The sequence below is a fragment of the Musca autumnalis genome, unplaced genomic scaffold (genome assembly GCF_047663935.1).
Source record: "Musca autumnalis isolate F117 unplaced genomic scaffold, ASM4766393v1 scaffold_4, whole genome shotgun sequence".
Classification (NCBI taxonomy): Eukaryota; Metazoa; Arthropoda; class Insecta; order Diptera; family Muscidae; genus Musca; species Musca autumnalis.
Window position 1 is genome coordinate 197,064,877 of NW_027411977.1, and position 22,612 is coordinate 197,087,488.

Below are 22,612 nucleotides of genomic sequence, written 5' to 3' on the forward strand. Positions count from 1 at the left end.
GTAAGAACTCCATCGGGAAAAGCTGGGGATTGAGACCACAGATCATACACTGACTCTATGTAACCATGGTCCTGCCCATACTTATCTATGGTGGACTGGTCTGGTGGCAAGCTCATGGGAACAAAGCATTACTTTCCAAATTATCGAGTGTACAAAGAACCGCGTCACTGCTGATTACCGGATCGATTAAAATCACTCCTCAAGCTGATTTAAACGTCATACTGGATCTCCAACCTCTGGACATCCTAATCCCGTTTCAGGCGGCGAGAACTGCTTTTAGACTCCGGGAGTCAGGGTGTTGGCGTGGTTCACACTTTGGATACTCGAATGTCCTAAAACTAGTTGATAGTCGACTTGAGTTAGGTGACAATGGTTGCGTAAGCGATTATATATATGTATACCTACCTCATTCAAGTTTGACTCCTTAACTGTTATCTTCCCAAGCAGAGACGCATGGGCTAAGTACATATCACCTCTGGACGGTCTGGCAATTTACGCAGACGGGTCCAAGAAGATACTGGCGCTGGCGTCTGTGCGAGAATCCACTAATTAAAAACTCATATAAGCTTGACGATAATTCTAGTGTTTTTCAGGCGGAGATTCTTGCTATCAAGACAGCAGCTGAATTGTTGAAATGGCTTGAAGGTAGTCTTACAGGACCGGTGACTATATATGTCGATAGTCAAGCGGCCCTCAAGGCTCTCAAGTCACGGACCATAAATTCAAGAGCTATTCTTGATTATAGGAGAGCTCTGCAGGATATACACGATATCGTAAAGCTATGTTGGGTTCTGGGTCATAGCAACATCATGGGAAACGAGGTAGCAGATGAACAGGCTCAAGGTGGCTCTAGGTCTATTGACTTATCAGTTGAAACCGTCCGGCCACCGATGTGCCACTACATCGGCAAACTTCGGGAGATCTTCAATGAGAAAGCACATCAAAGATGGCTATTGGAACCTGGTTGTAGGGTATCCAAGGTAAACTGGCCTGTGTTTTCTCGTCGAAGAACGGCTTCCCTCCTCTCACTTGATAAGTTAGGGATGAAAATCGCGGTGGGACTTATAACAGGTCACTCCAGAGTGAGATCTCTAACCTCAAAATGGGATGGCAGTGGCATTGACTACTGTCGAACATCTGCTTTGTAGGTGCCCTTGTTGCAAACAAGGAGATACCGAACATTGGTTAGATATGAGATATATGCTCTGACCTTCTTGTCTAACATAGATCCCATTGTTCTACTCAACTTTGCCAAACATCTATCATGGCTTGGCAAGGGTCCATTACAACTAAATACTAACAAATTTCTTCTATTTTCCAGTACATCATCTCTAGCTGGTTTCAGGAGGAATTATTCGACAGACGATAATGTGTACAACCTGGCCCCAATAGTAAACTTTAAATTATCAGCGAGAAAGTGCATGTATTTTTCGTGCATTTCAAGGCCGCATTTGATCATTTTAATCGGAGCCTTTTAATTTACAAACTACATAAAATAGGAATATCCTACAAGTTTGTGAAGATGATAGAAACCATATATCAAGATCCAAATCAGCGGTATTGGCTGGAGAGGAAAGATCTGATAATTTTGGCACGGTACGTCCCGGGCCACACTAGAGTAATTGCAATTAAATTTTGACATGAAACTCTGTATTTTTTGGGAAAAATGCATCATTTCAAGAAACTAGTGTACACGGTTTAATGTGTTCTGCAATTTTGCTTTGTTGCAATATTCGTATGAAACAAACAGCCCGTTTTATTTTACATTTTCTTTTACTTTCATGTCAAAATTTCAGGAGACAAGTTTAATAGATCGATAGGTATCAAATAGTAAAGCTCAAAATGTACAGAGGGCTCTTCAAAGTAATTTCCTATCTATAAGGACTTAGACCTAACACGAGGTGTATTATATTTTGATGAGATCTACAGTCGACAAGAGATTTCCCAGATATTTAAGGCTAGATGTAACCTTATCGTGCTTAATGGAAGTCACAATATACCAGAATCAGACGGAAATAATTGTACGATTTGCAACCTTCGCGAAAAAGGAACCTTGCAACAGTTTTTGCGAGTCGATACTCTCTAAGGACCTCAAATCCATTGGGAGTATAAAGAACTCAGATGGTATGTGGGCAGATACTGATCTTGAGACCCTAAACCCCCCAGCCTGGACTTATTTCCCAGGCTGCAAGGACGTCGGAATCCTTCACAAGTTCTTGCAAGTACTTCTCAGATCTCTTTTACTGAACACTTATCTTATCGAACTGCATTTTGTAAAAGTTTGTGCAAATTTGTGGGTTGTCGAACAGACCTTTAATATTAGGCGACAGATAGTACTATCAACTATCATGTGATTTGAAGATATTGATGTCGTTAACCGGAATAAAAATTACTGGAGCCGAAGTAAACCTCGTCTGGACGATCTATCTATTTATACATTATCACCAAATATCATGTGGACATATGTATGTACAATAGGGTGGGGCGATTTGAACGCCACCACGGGCGACTGGATTTTCTGATTATTGGGATTGTACAGAGCAAAAAAGTCCACTAGACCATATGTCTACGGTGAAAATCGAGCCCCCGGATTTTGACTTGAAGTTTTTTTCAAGGTTTTTTTGGATATTTTGGCATATATGTAACAGCCAAATCACTGAGATTTTCGATCCAACACAAAGACAAAAATTGTAGCCAAGACAATAATTAAGAACTCTCTAGTACAAAGCAAAAGCATTGGAACGCTCCTTCAGGCAGTTATGGCCCCGAGAATGTGCACATTTTCCGGAAAATATCGACAAATTACACTGTGCTATAAAATTTGACTCAAAGTCAGTGGGTGGAAATTTCCTTTTGGAGATGAAAGCCCTTGGTGAGTGTACTAAGAACGCAAAAGGAAATTTTCAGGATAGGTCAAGTTTCTCAGATGTGGTTTGGCCAAAATATCCTTGAAAAAAAATTCAAGTCAAAATCCGGGGGCTCGATTTTCACCGTAGACATATGGTCTAGTGGACTTTTTTGCTCAGTACAATCCCAAGAATCAGAAACTCCAGGCGCCCACTATCACTTTTTTCCTTGCATAAAAATCGCCCCGGCCTAATGTACAAACTATTCGAACACCATACTCGACTTAAAAATACTTGTTCGACAATTTATTACATTTTGATAAGAAAGTGCAATTTTAAATCACCATCATGGTTTTCAGTTGTTATTTTATTCGAGTCAGGCAAACAAGAATTTGCAAATTTCACAATATTACAAAAGTACATAAATATGTATGCGCATATGTATGTATGTGTTGAAAGTCATTACAAGAACAATTTGGTTCAATGCGATTAATGTCTGCTTCGGTTTTATTATTACGCTTCGTTGCCATTATGGTATTTTATAGAGAAACTTGTCACAAATATGACTAAAAACTTCAAAATAGAACAGAATTGTAAATACAAATAAGCAATGCGGTGACTAAATGTTTTTCCGGACATGCAAACAATTCTGCAAATACCACATAAATGCATTATTCGCCTATTTGCCATAAATAGAGGGGCGTACTTCCTAATTTCTGTGCACATTCAGAAAATCAACAAAAAATAAAACAAGTGAGAACGGCGTTAACTTCGGCCGGGCCGAACTTGTTATACCCTCCACCATGAAGTATTGAAGTAAAATGGAACAATTAGTTTGCTTTCGTTTATGAAAAAGACTAAATACCAAATTTCAGCAATTTCAAATTTCGGGAGGTACCGTTCAATGGGGGCTATATCAAAACTTCGATCTATACTGACAAATTTCTGACGGAAAGTTTTTAGACTCAAATAAGTCTAAATACTAAACTTCCGATATTTCGATACCGAAAAACAAGAAGAATATAGGAAGACGTGGAACACTAAATAACAAATTTCAGTCATTTCTGGGATATTGACGTCACAACCCTCAGAATTACGAAAATCGGAAGGTACCGTTCTATGGAGGCTATATCGGCTATACCGACGAATTTCAATCGGAATGCTTTTTCCCTCCAACTTAGACTAAATACCAAATTTCAGCCATTTCTGTGGCTGATTTTCGGTATTTTGTGGCCGCAAACCATCAAAATACCAAAAATTTGTATGTACCGTTCTATAAGTGCAATATGAAGGTGTGGATCTATACCTAAAAATTTCAGGTGGCAAGTTTTGAACCCCCAATGAAGATTAAATACCAAATTTAAGTCATTTCCGTGGAATATTGAAGCCAAACCCTTAAAAATATCGAAAATTGGGATGTACCGTTCTATGGGGCTATACGAAGGCGTGAACCAATACCGACAATTTAGAGAATTTAGAGAACGAAGACTAAATACCAAATTTTAGCCATTTAACCAAAATACCGAAAATCGGGAGGTATTGTTCTATGGGGGCTACATGATGGAAATGGAAAGTTTTGTACCCCAAATGAAGACTAAATACCAACATTTCAACAATTTCTGTGGAATATTGATGCCACAAACTTCAAAATACCGGAAATCCGGAGGTACCGTTCTATGGGGGCTTTATGAAGGCGTTGACCTATACCGACAAAATTCTGGGGGAAAGTTTTGTACCCCCGACGAAGACTAAGTTACAAATTTAAGCCATTTGGGTGGATTATTGTAGCCACAAACTGCAAAATACCGGAAATCCGGAGGTACCGTTCTATGGGGGCTATATGAAGGAGTGTATCTATACCGACAAAATTCTGGGCGAAAGTTGTATACCCCCAACGAAGACTAAGTACCAAATTTAAGCAATTTCGGTGTGATAATGAAGTTAAAACCTTCAAAATACAGAAAATATGGTGGTACCGTTCTATGGGGGCTATATCAAAACGTGGACCGATATAGCCCATTTGCACTACCAAAAATCCTAGGAGTAATAGAAACTTCTATAGCAAATTACAAAACTCTATCTTAAAAATTGCGATCTGTATCTTCATTTCAACAGACGGACGGACGGATGGACGGACATGGTTATATCGATCTAGAATTTTACGCTGATCAAGAATATATACTTTACAGGGTCTTCAATGAATAATTCGAGTGTTACAAACGGAATGACAATTTTAATTATACCCTCCATATTACTCGTATGTTGGAGGGTATAAAAATCTTGAAGTAAATCCATATTACCCTGTCCCATAGTGTGTACAAACCTCTAAATTATAAATTTGAAATATCCACAGAATCTAGACAATGCATAGAAAAATATGAAACCAAATTTATAGTGCATAAATTGTATATTATAGCAACAATAAAAGAGAAAAACTTATTGTTGGAATATTGTTTCAAATATATTTTTTGGTTTGTTTAGAAAAATTAGGAAAAAGTATTCTCCAACTATTTCGCTAAGTTGATGCGCATCCGCTTTTGGATACAGCGAATCAATATCTTACAATATGTATTTATGCATATTTCGATGATACACTCATTACAGTCGTGCGGTTGCGCGTCCAGATTATTAAAAAAATTCAAAAAACCCCGAAATTCCGGCTTCAAAATGTCAGCATCACTTTTATCGAAAAATCATACAGTAGTGTCATGTTGCCCATGGAGTATTCTTTGAGTCTTTCCTTGGGCATAGGTCTATTAAATATAAGTTTAAACCAGAAATCGGAAGGGAACTTAAAAAAGCGTGTTGGCTTCAAACCATTTTTCTACATTGATGCCAACACAGCTTTTCATTTCATTTTAAATAATTTCAGTCAGTTCGGGAATTCTGAAAGGGTGAAACTCGGATTCATCGATTGTAAAACATTTTTGGTTTTACCATATACAATCGAACCATAGCATTTTGAGAACTATAATTTCCGGGGAGAGTTCTGTAGGGAAGATAGTCACCAGAGGCGCCCCGCTGGAAGGAGTTCTATCATCATTACTGTAGCTTTTGGTGATGAATGAAACACTCATGTAGTTTAGGAATGTCCCGGTCGTTTTAATAAGAGGAACATTTTGTCGGACCTAATGCATGGTGCTTTAGTATAACTTTCTCGGCACAAGCTAACGGCATTGCTGTGAATCTAGCCAAAAAAGAAAATATGGAAGACTTCCTGCCGCTAATACTGGATGGTGTGCAACTAAGCCTTTCCACGGATGCGAAGTACGCCGGTGTGCTGCTCAATCAACAAGTAATATAGAAAAGGAACACTGTAGAGTACACAAAGAGAGGTTTGATTGCGTGAGATTGAGTGAGATCTTCATGGGCAAAAGCTGAAATAGCTATCCAGTTGTCGATCATCAGCATGGATTCCGTAAGCAGTACAGAGACTGCCGTGTGAGAGAATGAAAGAATGGTCGCGCTTGACTTATCAAAAGCCTTTGGTACTGTCAGCCACTCTACGCTGTTTGAGGACATAGAGAAGACAACCATCCGACATAATTTGAAACTTTGGATAATCAATTATATGTGTGGACGCCAGTCGTACGTGGAATATAGGAACAAGAAGTCCAGACCCCGAAGAGTGAAACAGGGAGTTCCCCAAGGTGGCGTGATATCTCCGGAAATGTAACCTCTCCGGTTAACCTCTGCCTTTCCTGTATTCCGCCCCCTCCATATGGCATTTAGATCGTAACGTATACGGACGATTGTACGATCTTGGCGTCAGGTACGTTCCCTGATGACATTTGTGAAAGACTGAATTTCTTAACCCATCGTACCACCTTTTTTACGCGAGGAGTATGCAGATGTCGGCCACTAAATCTACGGCCTCTGTAGGAACAAAGTCATCAAGTCCCTAGCCGGCAGCACTTGGGGTGCAGATAAAGAAACCTTGTTGACCACATATAACGCGATAGGTAGGTCTGTGGTAAGCTATGCGCAGTATTGACCGCAAATATAAATGCAACTCGATGGAAAAATATTCAAACCTTCCAGAATGCCGCCCATGTTCCTCATGTCTTCAGTGGACCAAAGATTCTTCCAGTAGAGCAAAACAATGGTATAATTTCGTTGCAGTACTTGCTTGAGTATTACCGAAAGATCCATCCTAATCACCATATGGTGGATAGGACCCCCCACCAAGGCATGTCAGAAGGGATTTTCAAGATCTAAAATGAGAAGTCCATCATTCAAAGAGAGAACCTCTAGATAAACAAGCCTACCAAGCAGGTTTGGATAGCATTCACACGGGTGCAGTAGCAGATGCCATAAAAACTATCGCGTGAATTCGGTCCTCGGAGAACAGCTCCCATCTATCACATAACTAACGAATTAAGGATCTGATTTGGCAGAAACTATGCGGACATAATAAACGGTTTTCCAAACGTACATCAATTTCCAAGAAGGTATATATCGTACAACACCTTCGGGGATCTCGCTCACAAAAGTTCATCATTTTCGCTTAAGTGCAGTTTAATGGCTTCAAGCAGCGTTTTGACGCTCTAAAAATCTTATGGTGACCAACTAAAATGACTGGTTGAATTGAGTATCATCGAAATAATGGTTTTAGACCCCAAGTATGTTTGGTCGAAATCCTTTTCAGACAATTTGGAGTTGATTTAGCCATGTCCGTCCGTCCGTCTGTCTGTCTGGCTGGAGTGTACGATAACTCTCAAACGGATAAACCGATTCGGTTCAAAATTTGCCTTTCGTATTATTTTGTCCAAACCAATTATCGGTATACCAATGTGGTCGAAACTTTAACTTCTAAAATAGCCCATATCTCCCCCAAAAAAGTTTAACATTTGTGTCTAAGTGATTTTTAGGGTCTGTTCGAAGATCCTTTGGAAATGTATACCGATGCTGTTCGTTGTGGTCCTGTTTACAGCGATATTATGCTTTCCGTGGATAAGTCCATGCTTCCTGGCATACTGGTGCAAAAGTTATACGATAACCCACTGAAATGACTAGTGGGCTCGATATCCATCGAAAAGATATGACTCCCAAAATAAGATCCATTTTCACAATGGACTATATCGGTCCATTCCTTTAATTACATCCTCCGCAACACTTTTCAACTTTAATCCTAACCCACATTTTTGTCGGCAAATTCAAATATCCCCAAAAGGGCCACAAAATTCTGAAAAGACCCTAAATACATTCGATCTGTCCGTAGATTAAAGTTTCATTTGACTTGCTTAATTATATTTTCGAGGTGATTTTTTTATTGCAATTGAATAATATTTTCAGTATACATTGTATATATGTATGTATGTTGGTATATTAAATCAATATGTAGTTAATATTATCTTTACAATGCATAGTTTGAATGGAAGTTAGTCATGCAATTTTTAATTTCGAAAATTGTGAAATAATTCAAAAAATACTGGATTCTCTTAATGTCGAAAATTTATTGAAATCATTCCACGAGAACTCTTTAGCTCACTACTATCTAGGTCTGCAGAATAATTGTGCGAGTTCTCTTTGCCAAACGAATATAAAAGCAGAGACAACAATTGCCTAAGCAATCAGTCGCCAGTCGACCATTGCGTATCGTTCGATAGCAACAACTACTATCATCATATGTTGTTCAAAGCTTCGAACGACCAGAATCAAAGAAAAACTCACAAACTTGGAAATAAAATTGGCAAGAAACCAGCCGACCACTTCATTATTGGCAAATTTCCATAAAAAAATAAGCACTTTAGATTTCCCTGACCTTCTAAGCGAATAACTCCAACAAACAACTAGCAACAAAAGTCACTTCAAAATGGCTCAACTGATACAAATGTCCACGGAACAGTTGCAACAACTCATTGAGTCTGTACGCACAACAGCCACCAGTAGTGCAGCTGCTGCCAGTGCTGCTGCAGCAGCAACCACATCCACAAAATCCAAAGGCAGTTTTAGTAATTGTCCCTCCCGTTTTGGGGGTCAGCGTGACCATGAAGCTGTAGAAGAATTCATTACCTCAATGACAACCTACAAAGAAATCGAATGCATCACCGATGAAGATGCGCTGAAAGGTGTTTCTTTACTCTTCTATGGCATGGCTTCCACTTGGTGGCAAGGTGTACGCAAAGAAGCTAAAACGTGGAATGATGTTTTATCTCTAATACGAGATCACTTTTCACCCACTAAACCATCATATCAAATTTATTTGGACATTTTCGAAAAGAAACAAGATGACAGCACAGCCATTGACACTTTTGTGTGTCAAAAGCGGGCATTGTTGGCCCAGCTGCCCGATGGCCGACATGATGAAGAGACTGAAATAGATTTGACCTATGGTCTATTGAATATTAAATATCGTAAACATATTGCCCGCCATGATTTTAAGACATTTCGTGAATTGCTGGAGAAGGGTCGCATTATTGAGCGTAACATGATGGAAGATCTCAGCCAAACGGAATTTAGAGGACCAATACGTGGTGCAAGGGGTGTCAAACGTTGTACATATTGTAATTTCCGTGGTCATACTACTGACCAGTGCCGTAAACGTAGAAACCCCGAGGGTGGAGTAAGAGGTGGTGCTGCTGCTGTTGCTCAAGAACATGTACAGTAATGAATGGCGACAACGACGGCGATGATGATGAATATGAAAATTCCATGAATTCTTTATTTTCTAGATAAACCCCTTAGAAAGTTTTAGAGCTAATAAGAAGAACTACTTTATTAATTTGTCACTTTTTAATAATTTCAAAAGCCATAATTCCCTAACCCAAACAAATCAACTTTAGTTAATTATTTTGCATTTAAGTTGTAGTTTTATAAGTCATTTATAGAACTTCTCATTAGAACAGAATATTATACACATCTTAACCATAACTTAATACATACCTATATATGTATGTATAATGCTTATGCACCCATATATTTAAAAAATATGTTCAATAAAATCGGTTTAACTTTTTATGTCTTGCATTTCGGTATACTTTACCACCTAAAACAACTTCAACGTTTTATACGAGGCTTTTTGTTTCATCTTATCTTGAAATTCCATAAGTTGGCCTGGTCGACTTACACCCAGAATGACTGACTTCGAGTCCCAGACCAATCAACATCAAATTTATGTGCTATGGTTGAAAATTCCCCCCTTCCCCGGAAGGCGTGGAACTATAAGCACCACCTTCGAATTTCATATAATATTCGAAGAAATATTATAATATCTAAAGTGTGGACGAACGCAGTATTCGGTTCGAGCTCTCCAGCCACTACATATGGTGCCATACGGGTTTGTACAACTTTCGGGATGTTTCTCAAGAAGTATGGACTTGCCCCTGAAAAATCTTTTACTGTCGTAATTGAGGCAGCGAATGCAAAAATCAAAGTGATTCGAGAGCAGGTCTTAAGGTGAATTTATCCAAAATTTTGTGTGGGAGGTACCCGATGGAGTGGAGAAATATAGTCCATATTCGAACCTGATCTATATCTGGTAGATATATTAGGATATGTGAAGTATGGACCAAATCGGTCACTCCCATGAAGAGTTATCGTGCGCATAATTTTTCCGAACATTTTTGAGCTTTTGTGGGGGAGGTACGTGAAGGAGTGGACCGATATTGCTTATCTTCGAACTTAAACTAAGTTTGCACAAAATATTACGAAGACCACATTTTGCACCGAATCGGCAGATTCATTCGAGAGCTATCTTGCGCTCCAACCACTACACACGGTGTTATAGGGTTTTTTTTGCACCTTTCAGGCTATTTTCTCAAGAACTATGGACTTGCACCTAATGAGACTTATAACGTCGTATGGGGGGCAGTGAATACAAGTTGCTACAATAAAAATCAAAGCGAATCGAGAGCAGGTCCTAAACTGAACATTTCCGAAATTTTGTGTGGGAGGCACCCGAAGGAGTGGACCCATTGGGTCCATATTGGAGCCTCATCTAAGTCTGGAAGAATTTTCACGATGTGCGAACATTTCCGAACTTTTGTTGGGGAGGTACCGGAAGGAGTGGACCGATATAACCCATCTTCGAACTTAAACTAAGTTTGGACAAAATATTACGAAAGCTACATTTGGACCGAATCGGTTGATCCGTTCGAGAGTTATCGTGCGCTCCATCCAATCAGCCAGACAGACAGACATGGCTAAATCCCCCCTTCCCCGGAAGGCGTGGAACTATAAGCACCACCTTCGAATTTCATATAATATTCGAAGAAATATTATAATATCTAAAGTGTGGACGAACGCAGTATTCGGTTCGAGCTCTCCAGCCACTACATATGGTGCCATACGGGTTTGTACAACTTTCGGGATGTTTCTCAAGAAGTATGGACTTGCCCCTGAAAAATCTTTTACTGTCGTAATTGAGGCAGCGAATGCAAAAATCAAAGTGATTCGAGAGCAGGTCTTAAGGTGAATTTATCCAAAATTTTGTGTGGGAGGTACCCGATGGAGTGGAGAAATATAGTCCATATTCGAACCTGATCTATATCTGGTAGATATATTAGGATATGTGAAGTATGGACCAAATCGGTCACTCCCATGAAGAGTTATCGTGCGCATAATTTTTCCGAACATTTTTGAGCTTTTGTGGGGGAGGTACGTGAAGGAGTGGACCGATATTGCTTATCTTCGAACTTAAACTAAGTTTGCACAAAATATTACGAAGACCACATTTTGCACCGAATCGGCAGATTCATTCGAGAGCTATCTTGCGCTCCAACCACTACACACGGTGTTATAGGGTTTTTTTTGCACCTTTCAGGCTATTTTCTCAAGAACTATGGACTTGCACCTAATGAGACTTATAACGTCGTATGGGGGGCAGTGAATACAAGTTGCTACAATAAAAATCAAAGCGAATCGAGAGCAGGTCCTAAACTGAACATTTCCGAAATTTTGTGTGGGAGGCACCCGAAGGAGTGGACCCATTGGGTCCATATTGGAGCCTCATCTAAGTCTGGAAGAATTTTCACGATGTGCGAACATTTCCGAACTTTTGTTGGGGAGGTACCGGAAGGAGTGGACCGATATAACCCATCTTCGAACTTAAACTAAGTTTGGACAAAATATTACGAAAGCTACATTTGGACCGAATCGGTTGATCCGTTCGAGAGTTATCGTGCGCTCCATCCAATCAGCCAGACAGACAGACATGGCTAAATCAACTCCAAATTGTCTGAAACACATTTCGTCCAAACATACTTGGGGTCTAAAACCATTATTTCGATGAGGTACATTTTGCCCGTATGAAAGTGTATATACCCTCGTTAGCATAAATGCTGAGGGTATAAAAACAAGTAAGAAAGGCGTTAAGTTCGTCCGGGCAGAACTTTTTATACCCTCCACCACGAACTGAATTAAAGTAAATAAGAACAATTAGTATCTTTTCCTTTATGAAAGTACAAAGCTCTTCATCATCCACGTTAAGGCTTATTCCTTGGAGGATTAAAATATATTTTATGATGGAAATCACTTTATATTTATAACTTGTAAACCCGGGTCCGCATTGCTGGCCCATCGTATTGAGTTTTAATAACAAATTTTCTATGGACTTTTTGCTTTACAATTCAAAATTGGGTATTTTCTACCTCATTTCTTCGGATCCATTGTCATCGGTGAATAACTCGGTTATTCATTGAGGATTTTAAATTTATCAACAGAGTTTGTCTGTAACCTTTCTTTTCTCTTGAGGACCTTGTCGGATTTTTTTCGCTCATTGATGCTGGTTAGTATTTATTTTTGCCCATGTCCCCTTTCTTTATCATATCGCTCATTTACTCAAAGAGTGGCATAACTCAAAAAATGGGGTTTTGTAGTTAGCAATTTCAGTTTTTTCTATGACTTTTACTTTATCTTGTGTCAAATTTTCAAGATAATATCTCAAAAACTCAACGAGTTACAGCTTACTTTCTAGAAGTTTGTCATAAATCATCATTTTCATCAATTTCACTGTGCAACACGAAAATTATTAACCATATTCTGATACCGCAGCGTGATAGAAGACCAAAAAGTAGAAGACATGTGTCTCGCCGTTTTTCCCTATCGTATCAACTTTCGCGGTTGCAGGCCTCCAAAGGTTTGAGGCTTTGATGTAAAAAGGAGTTATTTTTCAAGAGTATATCTTCCAAACCGTTATCTCAGAGACAAAGTTGTATATCTTGTCTTAAGGAACAAAAATTGTGAACGCATAAAATCCATGAAACTTCATCTACAAGGTAAAAATCGCCAAGGTCAAATTTCTTTTAAAATTTTTTCTCGGGTTTTGGTCTGCAGCTTTCAAACCGATCAAATTTGAAGCAAACAACCAACTCCAAAAATGTTCCTCAGATCCCAATAAACATCTTTCTAGAACATACGATCTCTGTATAGACGGTTCTTAAAGGTCAAAATAACAAAGCAAATGGGATTTTTATCCTGTTTTCTCTGGTTCTGATTCACAGATACTAAGCCGTTCAATATTCAAGAAAACAACCAACTGCAATAATGTAGCAAAGACATCAATGAACAACTTTCTGCAACATGCGAAAGTCTATGAACGGTTCTTAAAGGTGAAAATAGCAAAAAACATTTGAAAATATTAAATTTTTACACTTTTTTCTCCGATTCTGGTCCAAAGATACCCAACCGCCCAAAAATTTAGGATACCGTCAACTACAAAAGTGTACCTAAGATTTCAGTAAACAACTTTCTAGAATATATGAAGAATAAAACAAGGTATTTATACCCAAAAGTTACTATACTTAATATAATTTCACCTCTTTTATAAATACCGTTAATAACGACTATCGCTTATAGTGTCCTACTTTGGTGGGTCCCTTGACCGAAGTTATAAGCGATTTCGACTGTATATCGTTTTTCTTAATAGGGGAGATACCGTGCCACCTTCGGTCCGGTATTTTGGCTCCAAATATGTACCTAAGGTCGGAGACACAAACCCATTGTCTCCCAAAATTAATGCTGAAACCGATGTTGTCATATACATAAAGGCGTGGGAAGGTACTTGGGCAATTGCTTTCATGGAAATCGCTTAAGTAGTTTTGGAGATATAACATATTTAAACAAGTAAAAAAGCGATAAGTTCCGGCCGGGCCGAACTTTTTATACCCACCATGATCGGTATCGTTATATGGGGACTACAATAAAACGTGAACCATAATTTTTATTGGAGAAGTATTTTGATCGCCCTAAATGATAAATTATAGCTAATTCGGCCTGCAAATGTAGCTAAAAACCTCAAATCGGGCGGTACCGTTATATGAAGTAGTTTTTGGGTCATTGGGAACCTCGAATTTCAAATTTCAGCTAATTCGATCAGAAAATGTAGCTAAAAGCCTCAAAATACCTTAAATCTGGAGGTATCGTTATATGGGGCCTATACCAAAACGTAGACCTTTCTTCACCATCTTTGGTGCAGAAGTTTTTTGATCTCTTGAAACTCCAAGTGTCAAATTGGAAGGTACCGTTGTTTGGGGCTATATCAAATCGTGGACCTATTGTGTCATCATCGAATTTGACCTGAATATGGAAAAAAGACACTCGGTTGCAAAATTTTAGCGTTCTATCTCAATTATTGCGGACGCTAGAGTGTTTACAACAGACGGGCGGACAGACGGACATGTGTAGATCATCTTAGAATTTTATCCTGATCATATATATATATATATATATATATATATATATATATATATATGTATATATATATACTTTATAGCGCCGCAAAAGATTAATTCGAAAAAACAAACCGTTACTATGAAAGAAGGATAATATACCCACCATATTATGGTGGAGGGTAAAAAAGTAGGCGTGGTCGAGTCTTTCGGCCCAATAGAATTACCTATATTAAGACCGATAAATTCGTCATTATTGCAAATGTAGCGTTTTTTAAATATCAAACAAAATATGCAGCCTATTTTCACCAGGCGTCATACCTGTACATTCCCTGAAAATTTCAGTAAAATCGGTTAAGTAGTTTTTTAGATGTAACATATTTTGGGTCCCAAATAAGTACGTTAGGTCGGAGACACAATCACAATTGTCTCGCAAATTAATTTTCAAACAGGTACATTCATAAGTCTTGTAAATATAGCATTCTTAAAAAATAGGGTATAGGGGAGGTACCCCGCTCCCACCGAAATTCAAAATTAAAATTCCTACTTACATAGTAGTTGATTGAAGGCCATTACAAGAACAATTTTATTTAATGGTTGCTTGGATGTTATAATTAAGCCGTAAACCACTCTGAACCTCATGATGAACTTTGCCACAAATATGATTAACAACTTGAAATTAGAACAAAATTGTTAATACGTATGTATGTATGTATAAGCAGTGCGGTGATTAAATGTTTTTCCAGACCAATAAACAATTCCCAAAGATACCACAAAATGGCATTACACGCCATAAATAGAGGGCTGGTGCAATGCCCCCCTTTCTGTGTGCATGCAGAATTTTTATATTTACTTAGTAAGTATTGAGCTTTCAGTTGAGCTTTTATATTTTTAATATATGTAGCTACAAGGCATACAATTGTATATATATATATATATATATACATTTTTTTTTTTTGTAAAATAACAAATACATATTTTACACTGCACTATAGGTAATTTGGCCTGTTTTTGAGGCAAAAATTAATAGCGGTGGATATGTGGGCTTTTTATACATTTTTATTGCTTTATATGCAAAAGTAAGATAAAACAAAGAATTACAACGTAAAATTCGGATATAGCGAACATCGGTTATAAGAAACTGCGTTTATAGCGAACAAAGTTTTATGTTTCCAAAGAATTTTTCTTAATATTTGTACACACATTCAACTTTTTAAAACGACCCCGACTATAACAAACAAAAGCTGTTACCCCGCGAATAGAATTTTTTACAATTTGTTACGATTTTCAGGCCCGCTTTAAAGCAGAAGCGGATAGCGACGAATTTAAGCACTGTTTCAAATATTTAAATATATGATATTTAAAAGTAGGCTTTAATAAAAATTTTACAGACGAATACGTCTATAACGAACGCAGCATATAACGAACAACTTTTCTTTTTCCTACCCCCTATTCTCATTTTACCTATTTTATCCGTTCCAACCCAATAAAAGCGGTTACAGTAAAAGAAAAACGGTTACAATGAACTAAAGTACTGATCAGCCAAAAGATTTTTATAAACATTGATATGTTTAAAATATTTATTCGCGAAAAGATCTGTATAAATATTATATTTTTAAAGGACCAAATAAATCACGCAATCATGATCCCTAGTTAGAACTTATTACAGCTATAGTTAACAAAAATGTTGACCACAACACGTATGTACATTTTTAGAACACATGGTGAATATTTCTTTAAAGAAAATGTCTTTTTAGGTCAAATCGGATGCTTTTCCGTATTTAATATTTCCTTCACCAAACAAAAAATTAAAAAAATATATATTTTTCTGCAAGGAGGGCACCTTCAAAAAAGTGATATAACTCAAAAAACGCAAAAAATCGCACCTTGGTAATTATGTAGTTGATTCAGAACCCTTTGCTGAAGATATTCCCAATAGCAGAATCACGGCCAAATACGGCCAATTTAGTATAAGTCTATATGAAGTGAGTTTAAGAAAAATAAAATATTTATTTTTGACTTTTTGTGTTTTTCGGTCGCTACCCATAATGTTTAAGCTATATTATATATTAAATAAATTCCTCTCGCAATTACCAATCTGTTCCATTTTACATATATTTACATTTGGTTTATTTTTCCGCGGTTTTAAATACATTGAAATATGTCTTACAATATATATATTTTTTAGTTCTTCTTCGAAATTCTCACTTTGACTGCAATTTAAACCGGGATAATGCCGCTATTTTGAAATATATCATTCATATTAATAAATTTTGACATGTTCTTTTTTTAATGCCAACTTAAAAATTATTATTATTAAAAGTTGCAAAATCGACTTTTTGCCTCAAAAACTGGGCAAATTACCTATAGTGCACTGGTATAAAATAAAAATTATATTGACAAATTTTAAAAAATTAATAGGACCTGCAATTTTTGTAATTAATCTTAGTTTAATATAGAAAAAATTTCAAGAAAATCGAAGAGCACAATCATTGATAAAAATTGATTTTTAATATTAATGGCATCCAAGCCCACAGGGCAACCTTTTCTATTTTTTATTAGAGAGCTGAAACACAAAAAAAGATTTTTTCTATTTGGAATAATATTGAAGAAGTTATGGGTATTTCTTTGCATATAGTTTTTGCTAAATTCGACTTTTTTGACATGTGATATCTCTGAAACGGTTATTTAAAAAATCTGAAAATATACTGAAATGTTTTGCTGAGGAGCAGCATCAACACCGCAAAAAATAAAGTAATTCGAAAAAATATTTTTTTTGCAAAAGTGTCCGGTTTCACTCAGAAGTCTCCATATATTAAAATTAGATAAAATTCCCAGTCCTCCGTCCGTCATTCTGTGCTCTAACAACTATCACTCTATCATCCACAAATTTTGGCAAAGTGCACCTTTTGTTTGCAGACAGGAAAATGTTCGAGTTCGAAGATGGGCTACCTCGGTCCACGTTTTGGTATAGCCCCCATATATCGATACCCCCGATTTCAGGTATTTTAAAGTGATAAGCTGAATTTGCATACCAAATTAGCTATAATTTGGCATTTAGAGTTCCTAGTAGTGATAAAAGTTATCAATGGTACCCTCCGATTTAAGGTATTTCGACGTTTTAAGCCTAATTTTTCACTCCAAATTAACTAAAAATTGGCATTTACGGTTCCCAAAGATCAAGAATCTTTTCCACCAAAAATTATGGAAATAGTTTCATGTTTTTGTATAGCAACCCCTCCCTTGCATATAATAATTCAAGCTAGTGCTCATAGACTCAAGATATTCGGACACAAAGTTTACGCTGTTCTACTATAACTACAACATGATGACTACAGTGCAAATCATTAGAGGCGTTTGAAATTACAATCTTCCAATAAAAACACAACAAGGAAAAATTGATCAATAAACGAGTAAAAATAAACGAAAAAAAATCTTACGTACTACCCAGTTCAGTTTGTGCCGTCAGGCTTTTTGGAGCGTTTGGATCATTAGCTCAAGAAGTAAGCCTCCGAAAAAAAATACTAGTTGTTACACAAAAATCAAAGAGATTCAAAGCCCAAAGTTTGAACCGATTCGGCTATACCGTTCGAGAGTTATCGTGCGCTCCAGCCGCTACACATCACGTTATAGGGGATTTTACAGCTTTTGGACCATTTTTTCAGAAAGAATGAACTTGCACCTGAAAAAATGTGTACTGTCGTAATGGTTGCAGTGAATACAAGTTGTTACAAAAAGAAGCAAAACGATTCGAGGGCAGGCCTCAAACTGCACTTTTCTCAAATTTTGGGTGGGAGGTACTCGAAGGAGTGAACCTATATAGTCCATATTCAAACCTGATATATTTCCCGTAGAGATATTACGGTATGAAAAGTATGGATCAAATCTGTTACTACCTTTCAGAGTTGACGTGCGCACCATTTGAGCGGAATGTTTTGAACATTTGTGTGAGATGTACCGATATGGCCTATCTTCGAACTTATACTAAGATTGGACACAATTTTATGAACGCCAAATTTTGGATCGTATCGGCCTCTCCGTTCGAAAGTTATCGAGCGCTCCAACCACTACACATGGTGCCGTAGGGTTTTTTACAGCTTTCGGACTCTTTTACCAGGAAGTATGGACTTGCCCTTGATTAATTTGTCGTAATGGAGGCAGCGAATACAAGTTGCTAGAACAAAAATCAAAACGATCCGAGAGCAGGTCCTAAACTGAACTTCTCCGAAATTTTGTGTGGGAGGTACCCGAAGGAGTGGACCGTTAGAGTCCATATTGGAACCTCATCTATACCTCGTAGAAATTTCACGATGTTAAAGTAGGGACCAAATCGGTTACTCCCTTCAAGAGTTGTCGTTTGCACAAATTTTCCGAACATTTTCGAACTTTTGTGGGGGAGGTACCTGAAGGAGTAGACCGATATGGCCCATCTTCGAACTTAAACTAAGTTTGGACAAAATATTACGATAGCCAAATTTTGGATCAAATCGGCTCATCCGTTAAAGAGTTATCGTGCGCACCAGCCAGACAGACAGACGGACGAACGGACAGACATTGCTAAATCGACTCCAAATTGTCTGAAACGAATTTCGTCCAAACATACTTGGGGTCTAAAACCATTATTTCGATGAGGCACATTTTGCCCGTATGAAAGTGTATAAACCCTTGTTAGCATAAAGGCCTCGACACATAAGACATTCTCGCTGAAGTCATATCTGGTAAATACCTAAAGACCAATTTCGACCTAATAAAAAGATTTCAGAATCACATTTGAATTAGGTCGAACTTGGTCTTTAGTCATTTACCAGATATGACTTAAGCAAGAATGCTATGCTTCTTATGTGTCGAGGCCCTAATTGCTGAGGGTATAAAAACAGAATTAAAATTTTTGATTACCTATTAATTTTATTTATGTTTACATTTTATGTAGGATATCTGTAATTTAGTTTGTTTATCATTTTTTATGTCTGTTTTCAGAATATGTTCCCCAATTGAATTTATTTCCAATTAAGAGAACTCCGATTGCGAAAGGTTCTCTATTATTATGTATTTCAAAAATGATGAAATTCAATTACTCATCTCACTGCTGCCGAGAATAAAAATACCAAGACTTGCGGTTGGCTATTTAGACGTTGTTCTCTTGCTTTGTAAAATGCATTGCCGGGTATAAAAGGCCAAAGCATTGCATTGAGAAACCAGTCTACTGCAAAAACGATTAAGGCAACGACCAAATCCAGGCAATGTTCGTGCGGAGTTAAACGGTGAACAAAAAGTTTCAACATTCGCCAACTATGCAAAAAAACTAGTGGCTTTGTTACTCAACCAACCAGCAATACACTCCGCGACATTGCGAATTACGTATCAACCTTAAATTTAAACTAAAAATATCAACAAAATGGCTCAAATGGTACAAATGACCACCGAACAATTGCAACAACTCATCGAAGCTGTACGCATCTCCGCTGCCAACAGTGCAGCCCAGGCTGCTGAGACGGTACAAACCAAATCCAAGGGAAGTTTCAGCAATTGTCCCTCTCGTTTTGGTGGCCAACGTGATCATGAAGCCGTTGAAGAATTCATAACCTCAATTGTAACGTACAAGGAAGTCGAATGTATCAGCGACGAGGATGCCTCGAAGGGTATTTCTTTGCTCTTCTATGGCTTGGCATCAACATGGTGGCAAGGTGTACGCAAAGAGGCTAAAACATGGAATGATGTTTTGGCCTTGATTCGTGATCACTTTTCACCCACCAAACCAGCCTATCAAATCTATATGGAAATCTTTGAGAAGAAACAGGATGACCATGTGGCCATTGATACATTTGTGTGCCAGAAGCGGGCCCTATTGGCTCAATTGCCTGACGATAGACATGATGAAGAAACCGAAATCGATTTAGTCTATGGTCTGTTGAACATCAAATATCGTAAGCATATTGCTCGCCATGATTTTAAGACGTTCCGTGAGCTTTTGGAGAAGGGTCGCATCATTGAACATAACATGATGGAAGATGAGGCGGAACAAACGGGACCAGTACGCGGCTCCAAAGGCACAAAACGTTGTACGTATTGCAATTTCCGTGGTCACACCACAGAAGAGTGTCGTAAACGTAAAACGACAGAAAAAAATTAGAGCAGCAGCAATAACAACATCATCAACAACAAGTGATGTCATATACCATCAGTCCCCCAAGTGGCAGAAAACCCAGGACAAAGTATATAGTTAAGTTCAAGGAAGATTTGGTAGTGACATTACCCATCTAACGCCCAGAGTGCAGTTATAATTTGTTTGTACCTCTCCCAAACCAATTATGGCTGTCTCATTTCAACACATTTATAGGTTTCTCTTGATTTCAATGTTGGCGACATTCCATAATGAATCTGTTTGATTTTAGTGCCCTAAAATCGCAGTGTTTTGTTGTCAATGTTGCTGGTATTTGAAACTGGGAGTTCACCTGCAGCATTATCATTAGGTTAAGGCTACATTTTAGAACGCCTTCCGCGTACACGCTGTGTTTTTCCTTACAAAACCGGCTTTACAGGCTATGAACGCCTGGACCCCTGAATTAGACTTTATTAGACTGTATATCTAATGTCTTTATATTCAATGTAATGAATATTCAAACACACAACGGATGGACATGTATGCATATCGGCTGCTTACCCGGCTTTAGGTAAGTTATGATTTGTTTTATAACTTTTTTCACGCTGTAGCAAAGGCTTAAGCTTGTCTGGATTCAACAGTTGGGAAAGAAATTTTCCAATTGTTGGGTCTTTACAAAGCCCAAGTTGAGGTATAGCTCGAATATAGTTGGCATATCATTGCTTATTCTTAATCTTGGGAAAGTATCCACCCCGTTGTATTCACTAGCTTACGAGAGATGTCGTGGGGTTAAAAGTAGCTGCGTGGGGAAAATTTCCATCACTTTGAGCCAAACAATTGCTTGAATTCCAAATTTTGTTTTCCTTGTTTGGCATCAAAATTTGGAATTTCAAGAAATTGTTTGGCTTATAGTGTGGGAAATTTTCCGTATGCATTTATTTTTGCAACCCCACTTCATTTCAACTAACTTTTGAATGCAGCAAAAAACCCACTCGTTACTTTGAAATATTTTGAAAATATTCTGATATTTTTGCCACCAAGAAGTGAAGTTTTCTCTTTTTTAAGGCGTTACAATTTTCAAAATATTTAAACCAAACAAATTCCCTTCCTCGGGAGGGGGATTTGTTGGATTGTCTATGGAGGGAATTGTAACAAATTTTAAAAGAATTACCTAATGACATGGTGTGCGGAAAGTGGTTGAAATTTTTTGAAATAATTCAAAGTAACAAAAACCTTTTTTTTCTCCTCTGGTTTTTCCTTAGGCGAAGAGAAAAACTTTTTTTAAAAAGAAACAATTATCGTCTTAAATTGTACAACGATGGCTAGGTTGTCGCCATTCGTACAATTGGCACGCCAACGCAAACTATTTGAAGATTTAAGTAAAGATCTTGGAATTTTTTGAAAATGGCACGCCTGTCTCTATTATCCCACTTTCGGATTAAGCGTTTCGCCAAGACTAAAAACTAACCTCCAAATTAGCAAGTGGCTACCTTAATCCACAAACAATAACAACTGGAGTTATTTTTTTTTATAAATTAAAGCATTTCAGGATAAAGTCACAGCATTTCGCTCATCAAATCGTAATTATACAAAATACACCTCACAAATGATGAGCCGACTGGAGGTTTTTTTAATGGCCCTCAAAATCATTTGTAAGGTTTTTCAATTTATCCAACATATTAGGAATCGGAAATCTGTTTACTTTTGTAATTGCATTAATTTATATTTTTTAAACTCTGTTTTTTTTTTATTTTTTAGTTAAGAGCATTGTATTCACTATTTTTAAGGTTAAGAAAAAGACTGTTGTATTTAGTTTTTAAGAAGTGATTTTTTTAAAAAGAAAAAAAAATTAAAAAAAAAACAATTATTAAATACAAAAATATTAAACAAATAGCAATGCTATTGGAAAACTAAATCTTACTTTGCATTTTTTTCTTTTTTGGGAGGTGAATGGGTAAGAAATATTAAAAAAATAAGTAAAACGTCGTTAAGTTCGGCCGGGCCGAACTTTTTATACCCTCCACCATAAAATAGTCTTATTTAAAATGGAATATTTA

The 22,612-nt window shown here is 37.4% G+C and overlaps 2 protein-coding genes across 2 annotated transcripts; both read left to right on the forward strand.

The window, feature by feature from the left end:
- The first annotated feature begins 8,433 nt into the window (after nucleotides 1–8,433).
- Nucleotides 8,434–9,916, forward strand: LOC141400694 (activity-regulated cytoskeleton associated protein 1-like). Its single transcript, XM_073980074.1, has one exon. The coding sequence runs from the start codon at nucleotides 8,662–8,664 to the stop codon at nucleotides 9,454–9,456; it is 795 nt and encodes a 264-aa protein (XP_073836175.1). The 5' UTR covers nucleotides 8,434–8,661; the 3' UTR covers nucleotides 9,457–9,916.
- A 9,521-nt stretch (nucleotides 9,917–19,437) lies between these two features.
- On the forward strand, nucleotides 19,438–22,470 carry LOC141400695 (activity-regulated cytoskeleton associated protein 1-like). Its single transcript, XM_073980075.1, has one exon. The coding sequence runs from the start codon at nucleotides 19,851–19,853 to the stop codon at nucleotides 20,583–20,585; it is 735 nt and encodes a 244-aa protein (XP_073836176.1). The 5' UTR covers nucleotides 19,438–19,850; the 3' UTR covers nucleotides 20,586–22,470.
- The last annotated feature ends 142 nt before the right edge of the window (nucleotides 22,471–22,612 follow it).

Coding starts and splice junctions, on each gene's coding strand:
- LOC141400694 (XM_073980074.1), top strand. CDS start 8,662: ATGGCTCAACTGATACAAATGTCCACGGAACAGTTGCAACAACTCATT.
- LOC141400695 (XM_073980075.1), top strand. CDS start 19,851: ATGGCTCAAATGGTACAAATGACCACCGAACAATTGCAACAACTCATC.